Source organism: Neofelis nebulosa, chromosome 1, assembly GCF_028018385.1.
Source record: "Neofelis nebulosa isolate mNeoNeb1 chromosome 1, mNeoNeb1.pri, whole genome shotgun sequence".
In the NCBI taxonomy this organism is placed as follows: Eukaryota; Metazoa; Chordata; class Mammalia; order Carnivora; family Felidae; genus Neofelis; species Neofelis nebulosa.
This window is the reverse complement of record NC_080782.1, coordinates 101,864,513-101,890,293: the sequence shown is the minus strand read 5'-3', so window position 1 is coordinate 101,890,293 and position 25,781 is coordinate 101,864,513. Positions and strand designations below refer to the sequence as shown.

The following is a 25,781-nucleotide window of genomic DNA, read 5'->3' as shown; positions in this document are numbered from 1 at the left end:
CAGGACGTTGAACATCCCTGACCACTTGGTGCCAGATACCAGGATCTGTTCTCCCAGCTCTTCTGATACTCTGGTTTCTTTCCCCCATCCCTGCAAGCACCCACAGGTCCCAAGTGGGACGGGGGGAAGACCTAAAACATAAGCCCCCTTGATGAGTCTTTCTGCTGCCCTTGAAGTGCCAACCAGTGACTTGGTAACTTCCAAAGACAATGGCCCCTTCTGAGTCCTCATTCTCTTTGACTTGACTACAGTCCTTTGTAAGCTGTAAGCATTATTTATTATTGCTGAGCGATTAGGCTTTTGAATGTTGCTGAGCTGTTTGTGTGTTTGAACTTCTCTCTGTACATTTTTAGACCTCATGCTTTATTTAAAACATTGCCTTGAATATTAAATAACAAACACTTAAATTGTTGACTATTTTTTATGTTATTGCAATATTTTAATACTTATCCTGTAAGAACTTTTTTTAAAAATTTTTAAAATTTATTTTTGAGAGGGAGAGTGACAGCACAAGTGGGGGAGGGGCGGAGAGAGGGAGACACAGAATCGAAGCAGGTTCCAGGCTCTGAGCTGTCAGCACAGAGCCCGACACGGGGCTTGAATTTATGGACTGTGAGATCATGACCTGAGCCGAAGTTGGATGCTCAACCAGTTGAGCCTCCAGGCACCTCAGAACTTCTGTTTTAATCTTGAATCCCAGGTGGTGGATTGCACAAAGTCCTTGTTTGGTATGTAATAGAAATTTGTGACTATAATTAGCTTATGTAGGTAACATTGCTTCAGAGCACAAGAGTGTGCCTAGATTTGAATCAGAATAACAAAATAATTTTGACCGTTTTCACCCAGTGAAAATATTTGAATACCAGTTCTCCCTATGTTCCTGCTTTAAGACAGCTCATGATCCCTTTGCCCAGTGGAGGTTTTTAAAAAAACTTTGTTATGTTACGTTATGTTATGTTATGACTTCACCGCAAAGCTCTTTCCTTTTTGTAACTTGTGGAACGTTTACTGTTTCATGTGGTCATGTTCACTTTTTACCTCCCGGTAACAGCTCCATTGGCTCTTATCAGGCCGATTCTTCCACCAACGTGGAAATGGCTGAGAGCCAGCGACTTCTTAAGTTAGGGATCCAGTAGGTCCTTCTCTGATTTTAGTGTGCTTTGCTTCATTTATCCACAGCATTTGCTGCCTTGTCCATCCATCCCTCTTGGATTTTGTCACATTAGTCCCCTTTCAAATTTCTGACCTAGAAGTGGAGACTTTAAGTTAGGAGGATGGGATCTGGGACCAGACTGCCTGGGTTTAAATCTTGGCTCTGCCACCTAATACTTGTGTGACCTTGGACAAGGTACACAACCTCTCTGTGCCTCAGTTTTCTTATGTGTAAAATGGGGATGGTATTCCATGTAAAATAGGAGGTATTCCATGTGGCTCTGAGAAGTAGGTGAATTTAAACAGCACACAGAACCTTGTCTGACACAATAAATCGTGCTCAGTTAATGCCAGCCTTGTTGGTTATTTCTCTATTCTTAGTGTCTTTCGTGAGCTCTTCTACCTTGCTTTCTCTTGACATTCTCTAAGTCTCTACGCAAAGCCTTTTCGAATTTCTGTGTATCTACCACCTTAATCCTCTCATTTACTCCCAGTGACTCAAACTGCTGTGTTACCAGTATATCTTTCAAGCCCAGACCTCTCTGTCTTGATGAGTAATCACATCTCAAACTCGTTATGGCTAGTAGTCCTTTCTCCCCCTCCACGTCTTCCACTTCTCCTTTTTATTTTCCCTATCTTGGTCAATGTCACTAAATACCTGGCTCCCCAGACTAAGAACCAAGGAGTCACCCTAGAATCCTCCTAGTCCTTATCCCCTACATCTGGTTTAGCGTTAAGGCCTGTCCGTTTTGTCCCTTAATCTCTTAAATTTATCTTTGCCCTCCCTATGCTACTGTTTTTCGTTCAGGCTCTCTGTCTCTGTCACCTGAGTGACAGCAATGGTGTTGATCTGTTGCTCTGAGTGCAGAATCCCTCCTCCACCTACTCTTACAGTGGCCTCTTGAAAGCACAGTTCAGGTCACATCCTTCTCGTGCATTAAAGCCGCTCGCTGGCGTGAAGCTCACATAACTTACTAAGGTGTATCATGGGGACCCTGAACGTGTTTCCATCCTTCTGTCCTGGAGGTGTTAGTCTTGTCCCTCCGTGAACAACCCTTTTGTACTACATGGGGTTCTGCCTGTTCCTTCTTGGGCTTGAAAGGTTGTTCCATTTCATCGTGTACCTGGTGAATGTCTGTTGTCCACCTCGGTGATTTTCAACAGAGATCTGTGTTGGCATTTGGGGTGGGACCTTTCTTTATGCAGGGTTGACCTGGCATTATAGCAGCTCCCTTTCCCCTTCTGCTTTTTCCCTATCCTGCTGACCCGGTCATTTGAGAACCAGAAAAGCTGTCCTGCCCCGTTTCTAAATGCCTTTTGGGATAGGAGTGCCCCTAGTTGACAAACTATATAAAAGGCTCAGGTCAGGCTCTGTCTCCTTGGGGAGCCCTGTTGATACCCCAACTAATGACAGAGGGGAGTGTTTGTGCCTCTCTCTACTGCTAGAACCCCATAAGGGTTTTGTGGTCTTCCTATCTTCCTCTGTCCATGGGGCAGGCATTCTGGTGCCTAGGGGCTTTCTATATCCTTGGTATTGTCTTTTCTATAGGTTATTTACCTACTTCACATCTGTAAGCCCTTTCTTGTCAAATAGATTGATATGTACCTGAAAGGAGACACTTTTTTCCTCCCTCAGTACTAAGCATATAGGAAGTTGTGAGTACATGTGCTGAACTAAATTAAACAGTTTGAGACTAGTCCTATTTCTAAGGCTAAGTCTCATTTCTTTTCATCTTTGCTTGAAGGTCATAATTCTAAATGTTAAATGATCATTCTAGAGTTTCTCCAGGTTTTACACATAGATCCACTAGTTTTATTATCTAGAATTCGGTATACTGATTTAGCTATACCAGTTAAAAAATGTCTTAATTTTTCTTTGAGTTGGCATAGAATGTTAAACTAGTTATGGATGTACAACATAGTGATTCAATAGTTCTGAGCATTACCCAGTGTTGACCATGATAAGTGTATTCATCCTACGTGAATATAATACTGACTGTATTCTTTGTGCATACTTTTCATCTCCTTGACTTGTTTCACAGCTGGAAACTTGTACCTCATAATCCCCTTCCCCTGTTTTGCTTCTCCTTCCACCCCTCTGACAACCACCAGTTTTTTGTTGTTGTGTTTGTGAGTCTTTTTTTCTTTGTTGTTGTTGTGTTTTTTAGATTCCACCTAAGTGACATCATGTGGTTATATACTGTATTTCTATAATGCAGTAAGCTGGAGAAAAGAAAATGTTAAAAAAAAAAAAAAACTAAGAGAAAATGAATTCAGAGCACCGACTATATGTATCAAAGAAAAATCCATCTATAAATAGACCTAAGCAGTGTAAATTTAGGGTGTCCAGGGTCAAGTGTATTTCCTTGCTTTATTAAAAAGTGTGGGAAATAAAAAACAGAAATGAGAAGCTGGTGAAGACACCAGGGTCTGATAAATCCAATGAGGTCATTTGTCCAAGTAAAGAACTATCAGTACCAATTGGGTCCTCCCTAAACCTGTTAGTGGAAGCAAAAGTAAAGCAAATTACAGGAAAAGCTGGAGTATATTTTGTTAAATTCTGACCAAAAGGAGACATGAAGTTGGTGTTATCAAGTCTCTGGCGGGTGACTTTTGGCCCCTGAAAGTCTGTTGATCACTTCTGTCACAGGTTTGGTGTGTTTTCGAGATGGATGATGTATAAAAGTAAGGGGCAATGACCGTTACTCCTTCCAAACCTGTTAGTTCAGCCTGTCAGACTCCTCACTTTTTCCTAAATAGCACAAGTCCATGTCCTTTTTTTCATGCTGGTCCTTCTCCATGGCCCCTCCCCCCCCCCCCCCATTACATTTATAACTCATTTGTCACTGATGCTTGCCTAACACTATCATGTTCTGTCAGGTCGATGGTGTATTACTCCTTAAAACTTTTAGGTTTTCATGGATATAGATATTCCCCGAACCAAGCTGTGAGTTCATCAGTGATGGGGGTGGTGTTTTATGTATGTGAATCTTTCTCATGATAGCCTCCGTGGTGCTTTGCACGGAGTAGGTGACAGTAAATTGACTTCTGGACATGATAGAGGGACCTCAGAGACCTACTGTGAATGAGGACATTTACGCCTTTGATAGGCTGTATCTTGCCCAAGATGCTGAGTGATAGAGCTTTGCACTGATGATGAAGGATGCAACTAAACAGATCGATCGCAAAAGTGAGATAGGAAAAGCAATGTTGAACTGATATATAAAAAGGCTTGGACATCCTGCAAAATACAAGTGAGTGTGCCAGTTTTGGTGGAACATTGTGTTAGCAGCTAGCTCACACCCCTCTGGGTACTTCATAAACATTCTCTCATTCAGGCTGCACCATTTCAGACTGACTCCCCTTCTTCCTGCCCACTCCCACCACTCCCACTGGTTTGAATTAATGGGATCTGTTGAATAGTTACTGTATTTTCTAATCTTCAGACCTCTGCCTGCACTCTTTCTTTCATAGGAAATTTATTGTCAAATTGGTTTTCATACAACACCCAGGGCTCATCCCAACCGGTGCCCTCCTCAATGCCCATCACCCATCCTCCCCGTCCTTCCACCCCCATCAAACCTCAGTTTATTCTGTTTTTAAGTCTCTTATGGTTTGGCTCTCTCCCTCTCTGACTTTTTTGTCTCTTCCCCTTCCACATGGTCTTGTGTTAAGTTTCTCAGGATCCACATAAGAGTGAAAACCTATGACATCTGTCTTTCTCTGTATGGCTTATTTCACTTAGCATCACACTCTCCAGTTCCATCCACGTTGCTACAAAAGGCCATATTTCATTCTTTCTCATTGCCATGTAGTACTCCATTGTGTATATAAACCACAATTTCTTTATCCATTCATCAGTTGATGGACATTTAGGCTCTTTCCATAATTTGGCTATTGTTGAGAGTGCTGCTATAAACATTGGGGTACAAGTGCTCCAATGCATCAGCACTTCTTAACAGGCTTCTTTCTTTCTTTTTTTTTTAATTTTTTTTTTAACATTTATTTATTTTTGAGACAGAGAGAGAGGCAGAGCATGAACAGGGGAGGGTCAGAGAGAGAGGGAGACACAGAATCCGAAACAGGCTCCAGGCTCTGAGCTGTCAGTACAGAGCCCGATGCGGGGCTCGAACTCACGGACTGTGAGATCATGACCTGAGCTGAAGTCGGACGCTTAACCGACTGAGCCACCCAGGCGCTCCAGGCTTATTTCTAAAATGCTCTCTTCTTACCCATTTTCACTGTGCCCACACTGAAGCTTTTTCCTTAGACTTGGCCTTCCCTCCCAGTTGTTCCTGTGTTCTTTACTCCTTCTCCAGTTAGCATAACAGTTGTGAAATATAGATATAATTCTACACTTCTAGGTTTGTTGACAGAGCTGTGACTCATCATTTCCAAGTGAAGGTTGAAAACAGAGATGGTTGTCGAGTTGTGTCAGTAGGAATAGTTCTACCCTTTGAATTCTCTGACCGTAGTGGGGGGAGTATTCATTCAGCTGTGTAAAATCACACACCGGCCTGGCATAATACTATTCAGAATTCTTGATGCTTGGAGATTCCTCTGGGCTGGGGTGAGGCTGAGCTGGGTGGACCCATTTCAGAGGAGCCTGGCCCCGCTTAGTGCTGACTCATCTTGTTAAGTCTGATATTTAGAGGTCTTTCAAAATACTCAAATGCTTAAGAAACCCTTTATATAAGCTTGATAAATGAAGCTAGCCTTTGAGTGCTCTTGATGGGCACTAAGTGTTTTCTGTTATTACTGTCAGCTGTCTCAATCCTCTCAAGAGGCTTATGAGGTAGGCACTATTACTCAGGGATGAGTGACTGCCCCAGGGAGGGGAACTTCAGGCCCAAGTCACACAGTTAGAATAGGGCAGAGGTGGAGTTCATATACAGGCTGCTTCTGAGGCTCTCCTCTTATGAGGTGTTGGCTACTTGTTAGCCAAGCAACTTGCTATCTTTGAGACCAAAGTTATGTGACACAAGGACCTTGTGCTGTGGCTAAGGAGAACATGGGCTGGATAGGTAAGATGGGCTGGATTCACACGTCCGCTTGGCCGCTTGTGGCTGCTTGATCTCTAAGTGGTGCAACTTTGCCAAGCTTCTCTTTCTTCCTGTGAAGTGCAGAGGGCGACACTAGATACTGTCTTACCTGGGGAGAGCAGGTATCAGGGACGTTCCCTACAGGGAATCTCCTTAAAAGGAGGACCAAGGTCTCATAGGAAACAGTGGTAGAAAAGAGATTTGCCTGGGGTTCTATTATGAAAAGGAGTATCCCCTATAAAACTTTGTATTTGACTTCTGTGGCTAGCACGCAGCACAGCATCATGGGTAGGAGTACAAGCTTTGAAGCAGGAAGCTCGAATACCTGTTCTACCATGTGTAGCGTGACCTAGTGCCTTGCAGTTTTTTTTTTTTAATTTCTTTTTTTTAACGTTTATTTATTTTTGAGACAGAGAGAGACAGAGCATGAACGGGGGAGGGTCAGAGAGAGAGGGAGACACAGAATCGGAAGCAGGCTCCAGGCTCTGAGCCATCAGCCCAGAGCCTGACGTGGGGCTCGAGGCGGGGCTCGAACCCACAGACCGTGAGATCGTGACCTGAGTTGAAGTCGGACGACCAACCGACTGAGCCACCCAGGCGCCCTGTGCCTTGCAGTTTTCAACTCATTCTTATTCTTAGGAGGGACATCAAGTGTAGTGTGTGGGGGGAGAGGGAGAGAGGAGGGGAGTGATGGTGGGGGCGTTTATGGTTTTTGTCTGCCAAATTTGTTAGTTGCAGAGCAGGACATTCATGTTATCACACTGTATTTTCTTTCTTTGTTTCTTTCTCTCTTAGAGTGTAATTTCTTAGAAAATTACTACATTTCAAACTTTCTTTAAATGCACCTTACATCTTTATTCTAATTAGCATTTTACATCAAACAATGAAACAAACATGCAAAAATAAAGCTCTCCTACAAAATACATGCATATCCTACTGTATTTTCGAAGAGCTATCGTGAGGGTTATTTTTATTAGAATTAGTTAACAAGTTCTTCCGTTTTCTCATAGGATAAAGAGGAGAAGAAATTCTTCCTTTAATACTGCGATGATCTTTAAGGCTTTATCTCCTTATGATTTCTTTTTTCACTTGTTAGTGGATCTCTGCCACATTCTCATTGATCAGTAGGATCATGATTTGAGAAGTTAGCCAATATTGAAAAATACTATTCTCGATTTTATTTAACCTAATTTCATCTTTAAAAAAAGATTTCCAATTTTATCTTGATAGGTATTTTATATTTATAACACCCAGTAACCACCTCAAGACCAAAACATGTAACTACAAAACATCTAAAGTACAAGGGGGACTGGGTGGAGAACAGATGCTAGCCGTGCTAGCCGTAAGGGGGCGGGAACTGAAGAATAAACGTGGGAGGGAGTTGTTCCTAATCTTCATGGTGGTCAGTTGATTGAAGAATCATTCTTAGGTTGCGGCACCTGGGTGGCTCAGTCTGTTAAGCGTCTGACTTCAGCTCAGGTCGTGCTCTCGCGGTTTGTGGGTTCGAGCCCCGCGTTCGTGTTCTGTGCTGACAGCTCGGATCCTGCACCCTGCTTTGGATTCTGTGCCTTCTTCTCTCTCTGCCCCTCCCCCACTTGTGCTCTGTCTCTATCAAAAAGAAATAAATGTAAAAAAAAATGAAAACAATTATTCTTAGGTTTGGGTAACTTTTGCTTCAGTGTAACCTTACAACTGCAGGCATTTGTAAATGAAGATTCAGGCAAGTAAGACTTCCTCCATGGTTCCTCTCATGACTGCTGTGAGGCTTCTCTGAGGTGTTGGTAAAATACATAGCACAGTGTCTAACCACATCATTAGCCTTCCAAGTATAGTTACTAACAGTATTAGTAAATATTTGACCATTATTTGTTAATAGGTTTTGTAAGAGGTGTACCAGCCAAAGTTTTTGGCATGTTCAAACACAAAGTTCAAGTCATAGATTTTATATGGAGTTAGTCTTAGAAACCCAGAATTTCATAAAGTCAAGAATGATTATTTACTGTGAAAGTTGAATGTTATATTTTCTCTTATTTTTAAGTTGGAATATTCTCTTCACCTTTTAAATGGTCTAATTTTTAAAGAAGTAACTAGCAAAACGAAGATCCTGAAACATTAGGCATTCTTTCTAGTATGTGTGAAATATTGAATATTTTGCATCATGGTTTTCTTTTTATAAGAATTTTTTCCTCTGTTTTGGGAGCAAACTTAAAAATTGTGGCTGTGTACCAAGACCCCCTATCATTCTCTGGTGTCTGCAAGAAAGACTGGAAATTGGCCTTAAATTTCCCAGGACACATTTTTGAAAAATAAAATATTAAAACAGTACTCGAGTCTAAGAATTTTTGAAAATCCAAATGGAGAACTCAAATTAGGAAACGTAGACCATGATATTTGTGTGGTGAAAAGCTGGTGTGTGTAGAACTTGTCTAGCAAATACAAACTGGTTTTGTTATTAAACTTGATAATAAAGGAGGCACAATATGATTTAGCCATGCATCTCTGCAAGTGAGCACAGACCTTGCTGCTCTTGACTATGTAGGAAGCATCAGTTTTGGAAACATTAAAATGAGAATACGGTTTTTTATACCTATATCAGTTTGAACTTCGAGTATTTGAGTATATAATACATGTACCTCAAATGATTCTGTCTCTGATAGGGGCTTTTAGAACGTTTGGGACCAAGTCTGAGAACTGTGGGGACTTTAGTTTTAGTTTATTTTTTATTTATTTATTTTAACGTTTATTTATTTTTGAGACAGAGACAGAGCATGAACGGGGGAGGGGCAGAGAGAGAGAGAGAGAGGGAGACACAGAATCTGAAACAGGCTCCAGGCTCTGAGCTGTCAGCACAGAGCCCGATGCGGGGCTCAAACTCACGGACTGTGAGATCATGACCTGAGCCGAAGTCGGACGCTCAACCGACTGAGCCACCCAGGCGCCCCTGGATCCCTCTTAGCTTTAAAGAGGTGTGACCTTGCACTCTGCCCTGCATTCCAGCTCGCAGGCCCCTGCCACCTAGAACCTCAGCAGGGCGGGTGGGTGGAGCTCGGGAAACCCCACAGCTTATTCCTTAGTCTAGTAAGCCTGCATTGAGACCCCTGTGGGAAAAGTACCCACAGCCTGGCAAGTGGGGACAAAGGCTTACCTAGAAGGAACAGATCTGCAAGATGTCATGTACCCTTACTAAGTTAAAAAAAAAAAAAAAGTGTGTATCCTTATTTTTCTAATTTATAAATTGTACTACTGCAACAGTATATTTTTTCAAACTTACTCCACATTTAAAAACCTATGAAGATTAAATGCGATTAATAACCCTTTTTGTTCTCAGTAAAAACATTGATGTACAATACATGTCAGTGGAAGTAATAAAACAAATGGGTCATTATTTTGAAAACCTTAGTTTAAAATACTCTATAACCCTTCTTTTTAATTTTTTAAGTTTTTTGTTATTTTTTTTCAACATTTTTAATTTATTTTTGGGACAGAGGGAGACAGAGCATGAACAGGGGAGGGGCAGAGAGAGAGGGAGACACAGAATCGGAAACAGGCTCCAGGCTCCGAGCCATCAGCCCAGAGCCTGACGTGGGGCTCGAACTCACGGACCGCGAGATCGTGACCTGGCTGAAGTCGGACACTTAACCGACTGCGCCACCCAGGTGCCCCAGTTTTTTGTTATTTTAATTTGAGAGAGAGAGAGAGAGAGAGAGACAGACAGACAGACAGACAAAGCACAAACGAGGAAGGGGCAGAGAGAGAGGGAGACACAGAATCTGAAGCAGGCTCCAGGCTCTGAGCTGTCAGCACAGAGCCCCATATGGGGCTCCAACCCGCGAACTGGGTGATCAAGACCTGAGCTGAAGTCAGCCACTTGATCAACTGAGCCACCCAGGTGCCCCTACTCTGTAACCCTTCTGTTTGAATGTCTGGTTCAAAGCACTTTGACTTTGAATTTGGATTTAATGTGTGTCACAGCTGAAGAGAACCTCATTATGATATATACATTCTAATACAAGTGCAGTGCTGGCTAAACTTAAAAATTCGGGGCTTTATGTATTAATCCCATCCACTAATTATACAAGTTTATTAATTTTTTTAATGTTTTTATTTATTTTTGAGACAGGGAGAGACAGAGCATGAACAGGAGAGGGTCAGAGAGAGGGAGACACAGAATCCGAAACAGGCTCCAGGCTCTGAGCTGTCAGCACAGAGCCCGACACGGGGGCTCGAACTCACGGACCACGAGATCATGACCTGAGCCGAAGTCGGCCGCTCAACTGACTGAGCCACCCAGGTGCCCCACAAGTTTATTAATTTTTAAAAGTGGCTGCATGGGGCACCTGTGTGACTCAGTCAGCTAAGCACCTGACTCTGGATACTGGTTTAGGTTGTGATCTAGCAGTTGTGAGACTGAGCCCCACATCGGGCTCTGCACTGACTCTGGAGCCTGCTTGGGATTCTCTCCCTGTCCCCCTTCTCTGTGCCCCTCTCCGGCTTTCTCTCTCTCTCACATACACATGCTCTCTCCTACAAATAAAAATTAAAAAAAAAAATAAAGTGGCTACAAACTCCCATCTTCCCTGATGTCAGTCGGTTCTCCTATAATTTAGAAGTTGTTACGTTTTAAAAATACAAAACCTGTGAAACATTCAGTTTCAAAGATTTATATAGATTAGAAGGCTTTTTCCCCCCAAGAATTTGAAGCCTGCAGATATGAGGGCTTTATTAAGTTGTAAACTTTATTATTTTTTTATATGAAATTTATTGTCAAATTGGTTTCCATACAACACCCAGCGCTCGTCCCAGAAGATGCCCTCTTCAATACCCATCACCCACCCTCCCCTCCCTCCCACCCCCCATCAGCCCTCAGTTTGTTCTCATTTTTTAAGTCTCTTATGCTTTTAAGTTGCAAACTTTAATTACTGCAAGAAAATGACAAAACAGTGGTAACATGTACTAATATTCTTTTTGAAAATGTTATGATGGCATATACTATCTGACAGTTGAATTTCCTTTAAGAATTTTCACTTACTGAAATATCACCCCTTCTTGATGGAAAGGCCTATATGTATTTGGAAAAATGGATGTTTTTACAGACATGTCATAAACAGCCACTTTTTGTAGAAAAATGAGAACACTTCTATTTTGGGAAGAGAAAATTGTGTAGGACATATTAAATAAAGTGGGACAGTTTTTTAAAAGACTTTGCCACAGTATAACCAATACGACTCAATATGGTGTATGGATTTTTATGGTCCTTAGCAATGTCATTACAGAAATTGTAGATTGGACTGTGTTTGAAATTCATTATGATACTTTGCCCATGGATGACACAGGGAATGAATTTCACTTACGGTGCCTTTTAAGGTTCTTATCCAAGCAGCTGCCCTACCTAGTGGTTGTAGTTGAATGCTTTTCCCTTAGGAGATTACTCTTTATTAAAGAAGTAATTCACTCTTCAGATTAAGTCCATATTCTCTTCACAAGTGGTTTCGTGGTTTCTCTCCCTCTCTCCCTCTGTACCCCTCCTTCCCACCTTCCCTTCGTTTCTGCAAGCAGGGGAGAGGGGCAGAGAGCGGGAGTCCCAAGCAGGCTTCATACTCAACACTGAGCCTGAAGCAGGGCTTGATCTCATGACCCTGGCACCATCACCTGAGCCAAAATCAAGACTCAGATGCACAACTGACTGAGCCATCCAGGTGCCCCAGAAGTGGTTTTTTGTAGATGTATTATCAGATAAAATCTAGAAAGCTGAGTAAGGGAAAACATCTGCACTTCTATGAGTGTATGGCAAACCTCTTACACAGATGATGTATTCTAAGATTCATTAAAATACTCCATAGTCTTCAAAGTTTTGTTCATAAAGGAATGCACTTATATTATTTTCTGTGCATTTCGGTCCTTTTGAGAACACATTGACTGTAGAATGCACTCTTGCTATTAAGCAAAAATTTTAAAAGGTTGTAATTGTATCAAGTTTTGTGAAAGTTTTTTAAAAGATCACAATGGTTTATGGCATGCCTGTAAACACAGGTTAAAAACAGTTGGTGATACCTTGAAGCACATCACACATTTAGGGTAAGGGATCGTGGTATATGCTATTGGGTGTACTTTCAAAATTTACATACCTGAAAGCTGATTTTTTTGCGGGGGGGGGGGGCGGTGGGTGGAGATTATAAGGCATTGTTCTTAGTCATTTTAATTTCCCAGTAGGGCTGATGAATAATTCGTATTTAGGAATGAGAGACTGATTTGTCATATTCTTGTTAGTATTGTCTTCCATTTGAAGATTCCTTCCTGGAATTCTTAAGCCATTCATCTAATTTATGAGGCGAGTTTTATTAAGAACTGATGATAATAGATAAGCCCATTTAAGTGGGTCTACATAAACGGCCACAGGGCACAGTGTGTTGGTAATGAGCTTGGTCTTCTCTGAGGATAACTTAGGGAGTATAACTTGTGACCTAGGAGGGTGCCAGTGGCAGCGTGAGTATGAACTATTAATAAACCTGAAGTTAAAAGTTGTTAAAAAAAAAAAAAAAAAGAACTTTCTGTATTTTTCTTCTTGCCAAGTGTATACTTGGGGTATTATTGCACTAAATGTCCCAATTCAGGTTGCTATGTGCCCTGTCACCCATCGCCAAGGTAGTGCAGCTGGTGTGGCCTGGGAAGCAGAGCCAGGATTGGCCTGGTGAGCAGAACTCGGGTGGTGGTGGGGTCTCTGTCTTGCCCCATTCACAGTTCTCATCCAGCCCACTCCTCACTTTGTCCCGGTTTTTAGGGCTCTCGTTGAGCTATGCATTTTTTGAGGGCCGAAGCACCTCCTGATCATCTTTGTGGATTTTTTGGCCCACTGTAGGTGTTCATTGAACGTCTTGAATGATGGTTGCTTTTTTTCCCTAAGCTTCAAGGTGGTTTCTGGATGTGGGTTTTACAGGGGCAGGCATGTAGTTGGTGGAGAGGTTGGTAACTGGAGTACATACCCGCCCTCCTGAGATCACATGACTGAAACCTTTGCCCTCTGGATGTTCAGCAAAGAAGTGTCTTGCTCCTGAGGTCTCCTGCCTCATTTGGACCGCGGTGAACTCTAACCTCAGAGACCTCTATTATTCAAGTAGTTAAGGCAAAACTTTGAGCACGTTTATGTTGACTGTCCTGGCTTTTGGAAATATTTCTCTCAAGAGCAGTCAATAGAATATTACCTGGGGTGGATAGGTTTCCCTTAGGTGTGGAAATTAACGTGAGAGAAGAAAAGGGGGGTGGTATTTGATACAGATGGAATCTCTTTTCTGTAGTTCATGATTTTGTCTCTGCAGTTTTCCCATCTATTGTTACTTCTCCCCCCTGGATAGCTGAAGGGAGGGACACAGTTCTGCTGGTTGGTTATGCAGTGCCTCCTGTAATAACGGTTGTCATTCGTTATTTTCCTTGCAGATGCGGAAGCCATGGAGTTGAGCTGCAGCGATGTTCCTCTATACGTAAGTCTCTAAGTGTTGGATTTCAAGTCTAAATGACCCTTTCTTACACTCAAAACCCGTGTGACTAAAGTGGAGAGAAAGGTTTTGCATGCTGTTTGAGGCTTAAAAAAAAACCAAAAACCAAAAAACGTGAACTGTCTTGCTTCAAGTATGTGTATGGACCCTTTTAAAAGTCATTGGCTCTTGGCTCTGAAGTCTGGGTTTTAATGATACTTATCTGAGTAATTTTATTTAAACTGTATAACTTCCGGACTCACAAACACCCATTTCATTCATGTGAATGGTTTTTGAATGTTGTATTTTAGGATATACCGATAATGGTCAAGAATGTCTTCTAGGTGCGTCTTTGGATAAGGTTCAGTGGCATTTGTGTCAGCTAAAATCATGAAATAGGAATTCAAAGGGCAAAGTGCTGGGACATCCACAGAATAGGTGGAGGATTGGGTGACAGAGATGCCCATGAGATGCCTAGACAGGTGTTTCTTCTTCATTGAGGGAGGATTCTGCTCTTCTGCACAGTTACTGAGTGTAACAGAGAAGTCAGTGGATGCTCCCTTCACATATAAAATGGGCTAAGGGGGAGCGTGGGTGGCTCAGTCAGTTGAGTGTCTGACTTCAGCTTGGGTCATGATCTCACAGTCTGTGAGTTCGAGCCCTGCGTCGGGCTCTGTGCTGACAGCTCAGAGCCCGGAGCCTGCTTCGGGTTCTGTGTTTCCCTCTCTCTCTGACCCTCCCCCGTTCATGCTGTGTCTCTCTCTGTCTCAAAAATAAATAAACGTTAAAAAAAAAAAAAAGGGATAGGACTTCATCCCCCCACCCCCCTTATTTCCTTGAAATCTGACTGAGTTGGTATAGGGTGGGCATGGATGGGTGTGTGGGACCTGTGGTTTTAGGTAACTTCTGAATCATCGACTCATGGAATTCAGCAAGAGTACTGCATCTAGACTAAGAATATGACCTCAATTTAGGTTATCCTTAATAGAATGAAGTGTCAGGGAACTAGAACACACAATCAGAATCTTCAGTTAAAATCTGTTGATCCATTTCATTGCCCTCTCAACCTTAGATATACTCCACTCTCTTCTATAGAGAAAAACTGAATGATACTACTACTCTGTGCTTGATGTCAAAAGAACCAAGGTCGGTAGAGCAAGTCCCTGGTTCTAGAGTCAAATAGGTCAATGGCAGACTTGAGTACAATAGAGGATGGGAAGCTGGGGCCAGCCATGGTTGCAGCTCCTGATTCTAACTCAGAATTTACAACTATTGTTGTAACACAGAACTGCCTCTTCCCTTCTAAGGAGTTGCACTTCACACATCAGATGAGTAATGTGTGGGAAATAACCTCAAGGTCCCACATTAAGAAGAGAATACTATGAGAACTGCACGCAGCTACTGAAAACAATTTTGGGAAGGATACTGAATAGTGAAAACATTATTAATTTAATAAGTGGAAAAATAAAGAATGCTCCATGTATATACTTTGTGCTTTCAATTATGTTATCATGAAACAAGCTGTCGTTGACTTGAAGTTTACTATATACCCGGTCCTATCTGCTAACCCTTCAGATAGTGACAGTGACAAGGGCAGCTTGAGGAAGACCTGTAACACCCTCCATCATGTCCACCCGCTTCCTCCAAATATTACAACCGTAGTAGTATCCTACCTACTAGATTATCATCAGACTAAGGAAGAGTCAGTACCCATAGCCTAAGGAAAGAAGGGATTTAAAAAGACCAGACAAAAGTAAAAATAATTTTGTCTAATAAACAGAATATACTAATGGGAATGAAAGGGAGTAAGTGAAAGGTGTTAAGAAAACGTTACTCATAATCTGAGTACCTATAAATGTTTTATTAAAATGACACTTTGTCATTTCTAAAGTGCAGTTTTTTTCCACCCTCATTTTAACATCTCTGAAGCTGAGATGCTCTTACATGCACTGTGCATTCCAGCATATGTCACGGTATAGTTATTACCTATGTGTGCGTGTCCTTGCTTACAATGCTCAAATGGTTGTCACTTAAGATTACATGTGTGCCTGGGAATGCACGCTGGTGCAGCCACTCTGGAAAACAGTATGGAGGTTCCTCAAAAAACTAAAAATAGAACTACCCTACGACCCAGCAATTGCACTACTAGGCGTTTATCCAAGGGATACAGGTGTGCTGTTTCAAAGGGACACATGCACCCCCATGTTTATAGCAGCACTACCCACAATAGCCAAAGTGTGGAAAGAGCCCAAATGTCCATCGATGGATGAATGGATAAAGAAGATGTGGTGTATATATACAATGGCGTAGTACTCAGCAATCAAAAAGAATGAAATCTTGCCATTGGCAACTATGTGGATGGAACTGGAGGGTATGATGCTAAGCAGAATTAGAGAAAGACAAAAATCATATGACTTCATTGGTGTGCACAGAAGTGCACCTGATAGGACTGAAGAGGTGCGGTGAGGTAAGGGAGAGAACTAAAGATAACTCTGAAGAAGTCTGGCTGCACTTTGCAAGTATGTGGATGGAACTAGAGGGTATTATGCTAAGTGATATTAGAGAAAGACAAACATCATATGACTTCACTCATATGAGGACTTGAAGATACAAAACAGAAGAACATAAGGGAATGGAAACAAAAATAATATGAAAACAGGGGGACAAAACAGAAGAGACTCAAAAATATGGACAACAAACTGAGGGTTACTGGAAGGGTTGTGGGAGGGGGGATGAGCTAAATGGGTAAGGGGCACTAAGGAATCTACTCCTGAAATCATTGTTGCACTATATGCTAACTAATTTGGATGTAAAAAAAAGATTACGTGTGTGCCTTGCTGGTATAGTAAAAACAAACCTAAAATCAATTTCTACCAAATTAATAACATGTAAACAGAGCACACATAAGAACTATACTAAAAGTTATTTTTGTGCTTTGGGGTAGACCTCTTCTCTGCTTTTCTATCTTCAGAGGTTTGATAAATATTGTAGCTTCTAGTTTATTAAATTCTGGTTTATAAATGTTTAATTTTTAAAATTCATACATGAATTAAATGCTTTCAAAATGATTCCATTACAATTTGGCATTAAAAAGTTAAGTTGTTATGGGGGTGCCTGGGTGGCTCAGTCAGTTAAGCATGCCACTTGGCTCAGGTCATGATCTCCCAGTTCGTGGGTTCGAGCCCCACATCAGGCTCTGTGCTGACAGCTCAGAGCCTGGAGCCTCCTTCCCATTCTGTGTCTCCCTCTCTGCCCCTCCCCCACTAGTGTTCTGTCTCTCAAAAATAAACATTAAAAATTTTTTTTTTTATTTAAAAAATTTTTTTTTTTTAATGTTTTTTATTTATTTTTGGGACAGAGAGAGACAGAGCATGAATGGGGGAGGGGCAGAGAGAGAGGGAGACACAGAATCGGAAACAGGCTCCAGGCTCCGAGCCATCAGCCCAGAGCCTGACACGGGGCTCGAACTCACGGACCGCGAGATCGTGACCTGGCTGAAGTCGGACGCTTAACCGACTGCGCCACCCAGGCGCCCCAACATTAAAAATTTTTTTTAAAAAACACAGTAACATGGAAGACTTGGAAACAGCAGCATGGTACACGATAAAATCTGTCTAAATCTAGAAGTTCTTGCAATGAGTATAAGATAAAATTCAAACATGTAATGATTAGAAATTTTTTAGTGGAATATAAAATGGAATTTATAACTGTATATGATGTATACATACAGAAATTGTATATTATGTATATTTAACATGACACTTAATATGTATAATTGTATGTTATATATATTTAACATGACTCTTACTTGGTATGTATATAGATTGTAACCTGATTCTTTTAACCCACTTAAACATTTATGTCACTATTACAAATTGATCTCAGCCAATTTGACTCCTTGGACATATGTAGTAAGAGGTCAGAGAGTGTATATTATAATAAAAACAAGTCTAAATTCAATTTCTACCAAATTAATAACATGTAAACAGAGCACAGGTAAGAACTATAGTAAAACTTGTTTTTGTATTTTGGGGTAGACCTGTTCTCTGCTTTCTGTCTTCAGAGATTTGATAAATATTTACTTGTAGCTTCTAGTTTAATAAAGTCTCATGTATAAATGTTTAATTTTTAAAATTCATATTTATATTTCATAAATTATAAAAATAAGAAATACCAAGAAAAATTAAAACCTTATGCTTAATCCTGTCATCAGTATAAGCACTGATATTTGGTATGTTTTTCCAGAGTTCTTTTTATATCTGTGTTGACTTTCATTGACATTAATGCATTAATTATTAAGGCATATATTTAGATGATATTTTATTTGATGGCAATATATTGGATCTCTTTATTTTGATACTTTTATGTGCTAACAATCTTATTATGATTGGTTATTTTACAAAAATTATCTTTGGCAAGTGTATAATGTAAAATCCAAAAAAAACTAGAAAGTTTAAAGGACTGATAGCATACTGAGATACTTTCAAATTTGAAAATAATAATTATGCTAATGAAAAATCTCATTAAAATGGGCTCTAAAAAATAGAAATTGTAAGATTTATCTGAAGGAAGATTAGACCACATAAATGGAGTGATAATTATGGAGGAAAAAAATTGATAGAAATTATTCCCAACTTGGACTCACCCTCTACAAAAAGGCACTTTGTTCAGGTGATACATATATATATTTTTTCCCATTCCTTTGATCATAAGCTGTTTCGACGTGAGAATTTATTGTTCAAAAGTCTTTGCTTCTTGGTCACTAAAGAGAATCCTTACTTACAAAAATGGTAGACTTCTTTTATAACTTCTAGTAGATTTTTGATGCTCTTTAGGGTTTTCTATACTTAGTACTTTGTCATCTGCAAATAGTGGAAGTTTTACTTCTTCCTTACCAATTTGGATGCCTTTTATTTTTTTATTTTTTGTTGTCCGATTGCCGTGGAGAGGACTTTGAGTACTGTGTTGAATAAAAAGTGGTGAGAGTGGACATCCTTGTCTTGTTTATGACCTTATCAGAAAAGCTCTCAGTTTTTTGCCATTGAATATGATGTTAGCTATGGTTTTTTCATATATGCCCTTTATTATGTTGAGGTATATTCCCCCTAAACCTACTTTGTTGAGGGTTTATATATATATATATATATATATATATATATATACACACATATATATATATGTATATGTATATATGTACATATATACATATACATATGTATATGTATATATACATATACATGTATATATGTATATATGTACATATATACATATACATGTATATATGTATATATGTATATATACACACACACATATATATATATGTATATGTATGTGTATGTACACACATATATGTATGTATATATGTATATATACATATATATGTATGTATATATACACACACACACACACACACATATATACATCTTAATGTTTATTTATTTTGAGAGAGAGAGTAGATGCACACAGGGAAGGGAGCAGAGAGAGAGAGAGTGAGAGAATCCCAAGTAGGCTCTGTACTGTCTGTGCAGAGTCCATTGTGGGCCTCGAACTCACAAACCATGAGATCATGACCTGAGCTGAAACCAAGTGTCAGGTGCCTAACTGACTGAGCCACCCAGGTGCTCCTGTTGAGCGGTTTTGTCATGCATGGATGTTGTACTTTCCTTCTTTTTTTTTTTTTTTTTTTAATCTTTATTTTTGTCAGCGAGAGACCGAGCATGAGCATGGGAGGGGCAGAGAGAGAGGGAGACACAGAATCAGAGGCACGCTCCAGGTTCTGGGCTGTCAGCACAGAGCCTGACACAGGGCTCGAACTCACGAACCGCAGATGGTGACCTGAGCCGAAGTCAGATGCTTAACCGACTGAGCCACCCAGGTGCCTCAGATGTTGTACTTTCAAATACCATACAATGTCCCTCGTATGGAATTCAAGGAACAAAACAAATGAACAAAGAAAACAAGAGACAAACCAAAAAAAAAAAAAAAAAGCCTCTTAAATACGGAGAACAAACTGATGGTTACGGGGTAGGAGTTGTTGGGGAGGATGAAATAGGTGAAGAAGATTAAAAGCACACTTACCATGAAGAGCAGTGAGTAGTGGATAGAATTGTTGGATCACTATATTGTACACCTGATACTAAAATAGTACTCGATGTTAACTATACTGGCATTAAAATTTTTAAAAAGATGAAGAGATATCTCTATACCTATAGAAAATCTGTGGATATAAGAATTCTTTTTTTCCCCCATGCATTTTGTTTGGATCCATGAAGAAAACTTCCATGTTTCCTTTTTAAAGTTTCATTTTTCTAGGTCTTTGACTATTGTTTTCTCTTTCTAAAACTGCTATTTCAAGGTTAGACTGTTTTGTCCTTCCTGTAGTCTGACTTCTAGAAGCATTTTTAATTTTATATTGAAGTGTTCTATATTGTCGAGTCTGTTTTTCTTTTTTGCCCGCACAATTGTTCCCATTCCTTTGTGTTAGTTTCTCTGTAGTATTTTTGAATCTTGGTCTATTTCTTATGCCCATATAGTTTCATCATCTTGGGTATTTTATTGTGAGCACAAAGAAAGAAATTAACATATTTTTCTCTATTTCAGGAATTCGTTTCAGAGGGTGTGATAATTTTTGATTCTGTCTGGTGTGCTATAGAACTTTATAGATTTTTTGAAAACTATTTCCGCTTGCTTATCTTTAGGAAGGGAGACAGTGTTGGGGATGCAAGGATATTCCTCAGCTTAGTCACAGACTGCCTCTAATTTTTAAAATGAACAATGGAGGTTCATTGACTTGCTTTTGCAGGAAAAGAGGAACACTGCCCCGTAATAAGATTAGAGAAGAAGCAGGGGTTGGCAGCTGGTAGCCAAGAGTTTTTATAATACCGATTTGCAGACTGTGGGGATGTGGGCCTTGCAAATCCAATTTTCAGCCTCTGAGCAGCTTCCTGCATCTGTGTTCTAAGGGGACACTAAAGGAGCCGCTTTGGAAGGTCAGGCTGTTTGTTCACGATAGAGGAAAATAGCAGACACATGCAGTCTGGCTTGAGGTCTAGGCTTAAGGTGTAGACTGAGTTGACAACATGCTTTGGGGAGGAGGAGGAGGAGGAGTGTTAGGCTAGCAAAGAGTTGTAGTGATGAAGCTCATGACGTTTGAAAGCCTGGAAGAGTGTCAATTATAATTAATTGATGTAAGATGTTCTCTTTTTTTTTTTTTTTTTTTTTTTTTTTTTTGAGAAACAGCGTGTACATGCACATGTGTATGGGGAAAGGGCAGAGGAACAGGGAGAGAGAATCTGAAGCAGGCTCCACGCCCAGCTTGGCGCTCGCTCTCACAAACTGTGGGATAATGACCTGAGCCTAAATCAAGAGTTGGATGTTTCCCTGACTTGAGCCTGCCAGGTGTCCCAAAGATGTTCTCTGTCGTAAACCATCTTTATTTTTTATAATTTTTTTTCTAATGTTTGTTTATTTTTGAGACAGAGCACGAGTGGGGGAGGGGCAGGGAGACAGGGAGACAGAATCTGAAGCAGGCTTCAGGCTCTTGAGCTGTCTGCACAGAGCCTGATATGGGGCTTGAACCCGTCGACTGTGAGATCATGACCTGAGCTGAGGTCGGACGCTCAACCGACTGAGCCACCCAGGCGCCCCTGTCTTAAACCTTCTTAATTGACACCACTTGGGAGCTTGAAAGTCCTGTATTGGAAGCCATTAAGTTATTTTTATTTTTTTAGTTTGTTGTTTTTAGTCCTTTGTTTCCTAGTTTGTACATAAAAAGATCGGAAATGATGCAAGTAGAGCTTAAGAGGTGAGATTTTGCTTACTTGGTATTTGATTGAATTTTGAAGGAGGAAGAGATTTTGCATCCGCAAGCCAAATAGTGTTTTTGCTATTCGGTGTTTTTGACTACTTGTTAAATTGAGTTGTCTCAAAGTTTTTGTAGATTAATAAATGTCATAAAACAGATACATGTTAAACTTGTTAATCTAGGAACTTGCTTTTTTCCACATTTTATTTTTATGTAAGTTATAATTAGCCCTAATCTTCCCCAAAACAGCTCAGTGCTGTGAATAAAACAGACGAGCTCTTCCTTGGGAACTTGTTGACTGCAAAGGCTTTTTTCGCAATGAAAATAGCTTTATTCTAGATAAACTTAGTTAAATAACACTTGCTCATTACAAAAAAAATAAGCACAAATTATTAGCAATTACTTTTTGCAAAATTTGTACATAACACTGTTCCATGAAAGGAATCCTATGGAAAATCTGTTAGGATCTTTAGCAGATCTCAGTAATCATTCCTCTCCATTTTATACCTCCTTTTCTGTCCTCCCTGGTAACTGCTGTTGTTGAAAGCTGATGCATTTTTGTCAGCAGCATTATAATCCCTTGTGAACTTGTTGGCAAAAAGAATTTGAGACCTTTACCTCCGACCTACTGAATCAGACATTCTGGTTGGGGGGTGGGGCAGCAATCTGCATTTTTTTTTTTTTTTTTTTTCAACGTTTATTTATTTTTGGGACAGAGAGACAGAGCATGAACGGGGGAGGGACAGAGAGAGAGGGAGACACAGAATCGGAAACAGGCTCCAGGCTCTGAGCCATCAGCCCAGAGCCTGACGCGGGGCTCGAACTCACGGACCGTGAGATCGTGACCTGGCTGAAGTCGGACGCTTAACCGACTGCGCCACCCAGGCGCCCCAGCAATCTGCATTTTAAAGCCACTTTGAGGTAGTTCTGCACACTAAAGTTTGAGAACCACACTTACTGTATATATTTACACATTGTTGCGTGCTCCTACAGCCCTGTACATCAATTTAGACACAAGCTTTAACAAAATCATTAAAAAACCTAGATCATATTTGGACTTCTGTATCTTTTCCAACTAAGCAATACTTGGAAGAAACTCCTCCAAATCATTAAGACATAGTTCAAAGTCATTCTGTTTAATGAGTGGGTGTGGACTACTGTGGTGTGGTCCACCTCTGTGGATGAGTATTTACTCTGTTCTTGACAACCATTCACTAGATAGGTTTGTCTATATGTCTTTCTATATTCATATTTTTGTCTCTATAGGATAGATTCTTAGAGGGTGCATATTTCAAATCTTAATGAATTGCCTTGCAAATGAGATAGAACACTTAGCATTTCATTAAATAACTTTCTGGTATATTTAATAACTTCTGTGTTTAGCTTCAATAACTAGTAATTATGAAATCAGTTCTCATTTTCATCGCGCAAAGAAAGGAAGTATATTCACTCTTGTACGCTTTAAGAAAGTTCAAAAATTTCTTGACTTATTATTTTTTTGCTATGGTGCTTCATTTCTACTGGTTCCCAAATTCTGGTTAATGGGAGTATCTAATCCATGGAGATGTTTATAACATCTGCAGAGGGTGTGTCTGTGAATCTTTGCGTGTGAGCTGTTGCTCTCTTCCACCCTTCAGGCATGTTAATCGTAGCAACTGACTGAGAAGTGTCTCATCATTCTCTGGAGGCTGCGAATTGTTGGGCAGTGCATTGTTGCCAGCTGGATCTAAGCTGCTTCCCTCTTCCCTTAGTACTTGGTTATTCTTCCCACTTCATGGTATCCTGCTGTGTTTGGTCTCAAGAATATTGGTTGCTACTGGGCTCATTGTGTAGATTAATTGAAAGTGTAATCTGATGTTTAGAGATGTGATTAGGTCGTTAGGTAACTGAGCGAAACTTCCCCAGTCAAGCACTTTTATTTCTGGGGCTTGGAGTAACTTCCTTGAGACCTTGGCCGAGTGTAGTCTTCTTGGTCCCAGCCTTATGGGGGGAGGACCTGAGGACAGGTCCCAGGGCCTGTTTCCTAGCCGAGGGAGGCAGCTTCCTATGGAGGCGGTGACTTTCGGCTTTGTTCTCTGCTCACCTGGCAGACGCCTCCTTCCTGATTCCTGCAGACTCCCTCTGGCTTCTGGTTCCTGTTGAAGGAAATCCTGTCCTCCAGATGCTGCCCCTTCTCTGCTTATGGCTCTGCATCCCTGATGGCTGCCTGTGACTGGTCTCTCTTGACTATTATGTCAATGATAGTAAGGGAGCGTATCTTTGAGACTTTGGCCTTGCCACCCTCCCTTGGAGATGAGCAAGTTAAGGTTCCTAGGGGGAGTGACTTACCTGACTGATGAAACTGAGTTGGTTTGACATTAAGAATTTTTACTGCTGTATTAGAAGTCGTAAAATACTTGTACTCTGAAAGAGGTAGAGCCCACAGTAAGTCTGGGGTTTTCCCATTTCACTGGTTAATTAAAATGACCTTCCCGTTGTCCTGTCACCTCCAGTGGTTTTTCCCACTGGCCAGTACCCACAGGCACCATTTTGTTACTGCCCTGCAGTCTCTCTTGAGCTTTAATCGTGAAGAATGGTGCCACTTCCCCCATTTTTTTTTTTTTTTTTTGGTCTTGCTAGAGGATCCTGCCTATAACTATGTCTAGGCAAGCCCTGGCCCTCTAAAACTAATTTACTCAAAAAAAAAAAAAAATCTGGGCTCAGTAATTGTTTTTCATTTGCCTCATTAAGTTTTCTAGCTCGAATTAATAGAAATTTCATTAGCTCAGGTGTCAGAGGGCATGGGTGAAGGTGTCTTTTGGCACATACCAATAAATTCTGGCTTTGAGAATGGAATCAGGAAGAGCTTTTGCCTCAAAACCCCTTGCAGATCACATGATGACTGTGTGAAAATTTATTTTTAGCAAATTAAGTCTCCTGACGTCAACACAGCAGCTTGTGCATCTCAGCCGTCACCTGTTGCCTGGTTTCTTCCATCACTGTTTTAGCTGGGCTCACTTAGGCTCTTGGTTTCTGCTAACTGGACTTTTTCCTGCCTGGTCCCCCTTTTACCTTTTTGCCTTTTGTCCTCTTGTCCCTGTGAGAGGGCAGGCAAACTCCAAAGCAACATGTTCCACCCGTGGTACAGGAGATCCATGGTAACTGCTTTATCCTGCCTGGCCAGCAGCCACCAGATGTCCATTCCTGGACGTCCCGAGCTCCTTCACTGCTGCAAGAGATGGCTCGATGGTATGGCAGGAGCAAAGGGGAAAACCACTTCTCAGACATCAGCAAAACCTATGACTTACAATGTTACATCAGTCCTCTGTTAGCTTCATCCCTGTCCCTTTCCTCTTAGCTCAGTGACAGTTTCTGGTACCCCTTCTGTCACCACTGATAAGACCTACGTCTGACAAAAGGCTTCAAGGTAAAATGAACAGCTATGGGAAACTGCTGGCAGACTCAGCCCCAGCACCCCCCCTGGAAGGAATTTCTTTGTGGGTAGGCTGGGGGCTATGGGTAAATTAGTACCACATGCCATAAAGTCTGATTATCTCTCTCCCATATTTCAGTGACAGCCTCCAATTTGGGTAATATGCAGCCTTGTATTTTTTAACGCAGAATGTGAAGTAATTGACGTTTTTGTTCTAGTTGATTTTAAAATATATTACCATTTTAAGAATTTTAGACATGCATATGGGTCAGATTTTTCTCTCAGAGAACCCTCAGAAATAAGGTGTGATTTAGTTAAAATGTTTGAGTAACACGTTCTAGAAAGGGAGCTGTTACAGAAGTGCTGTTACAGAAGTAATTCTGTATTATCAAAAACTCTTCCCTCTGACCCGTGAAGATGTGCACGTGTATGGTTTGAATAGGTTGTTTTTAACTCCTGACTTACTCCTCTTCAAAGTTTGATACGCTTTTGGCTTTAACCTTTTTTCTATCAAAACTGATCTCATGAACTTCACCAATTTTGTTCTTGCTTAGTCAGAAGTGTTTAAGTCCCCAATTAATACAGTGCACTATTCTAGGCACTTAGGATATAGCCCAGAGGGAAACAGGTTTCGAGGATCCTGCTCTCCTAGAACCCACTTGACAGTAGAGAGATGGACAATAAATAGGTAAACAAATAAAAACATAGGACATTGAGTTAGTGGTGTGTTAAGGCAACACAACGTGATATGATAGAGAATGCTGTGTGTTGTGAGATAGGGTGAGAGCCAGGATCCCCCATAGTGTTCCAGAAAGATCAGGAAGCCCAAAGGGCCCTGAAGTAGGAGTTGACTTCACATATTTAGGGGACAGCAAAAGACCCATGAGAGAAGAGGAATGCCA

General features: G+C 40.8%; 1 protein-coding gene across 1 annotated transcript in view; it reads left to right on the top strand.

Moving 5' to 3' along the window:
- ARHGEF28 (Rho guanine nucleotide exchange factor 28) overlaps positions 1–25,781 on the top strand; it is a 306,764-nt gene that overhangs the window by 44,751 nt on the left and 236,232 nt on the right. The window contains exon 2 of the mRNA XM_058729755.1: positions 13,626–13,669. Coding sequence (XP_058585738.1) covers positions 13,637–13,669 — 33 coding nt within the window. The 5' untranslated portion in view covers positions 13,626–13,636. The remainder of the gene's footprint in view (positions 1–13,625; positions 13,670–25,781) is intronic.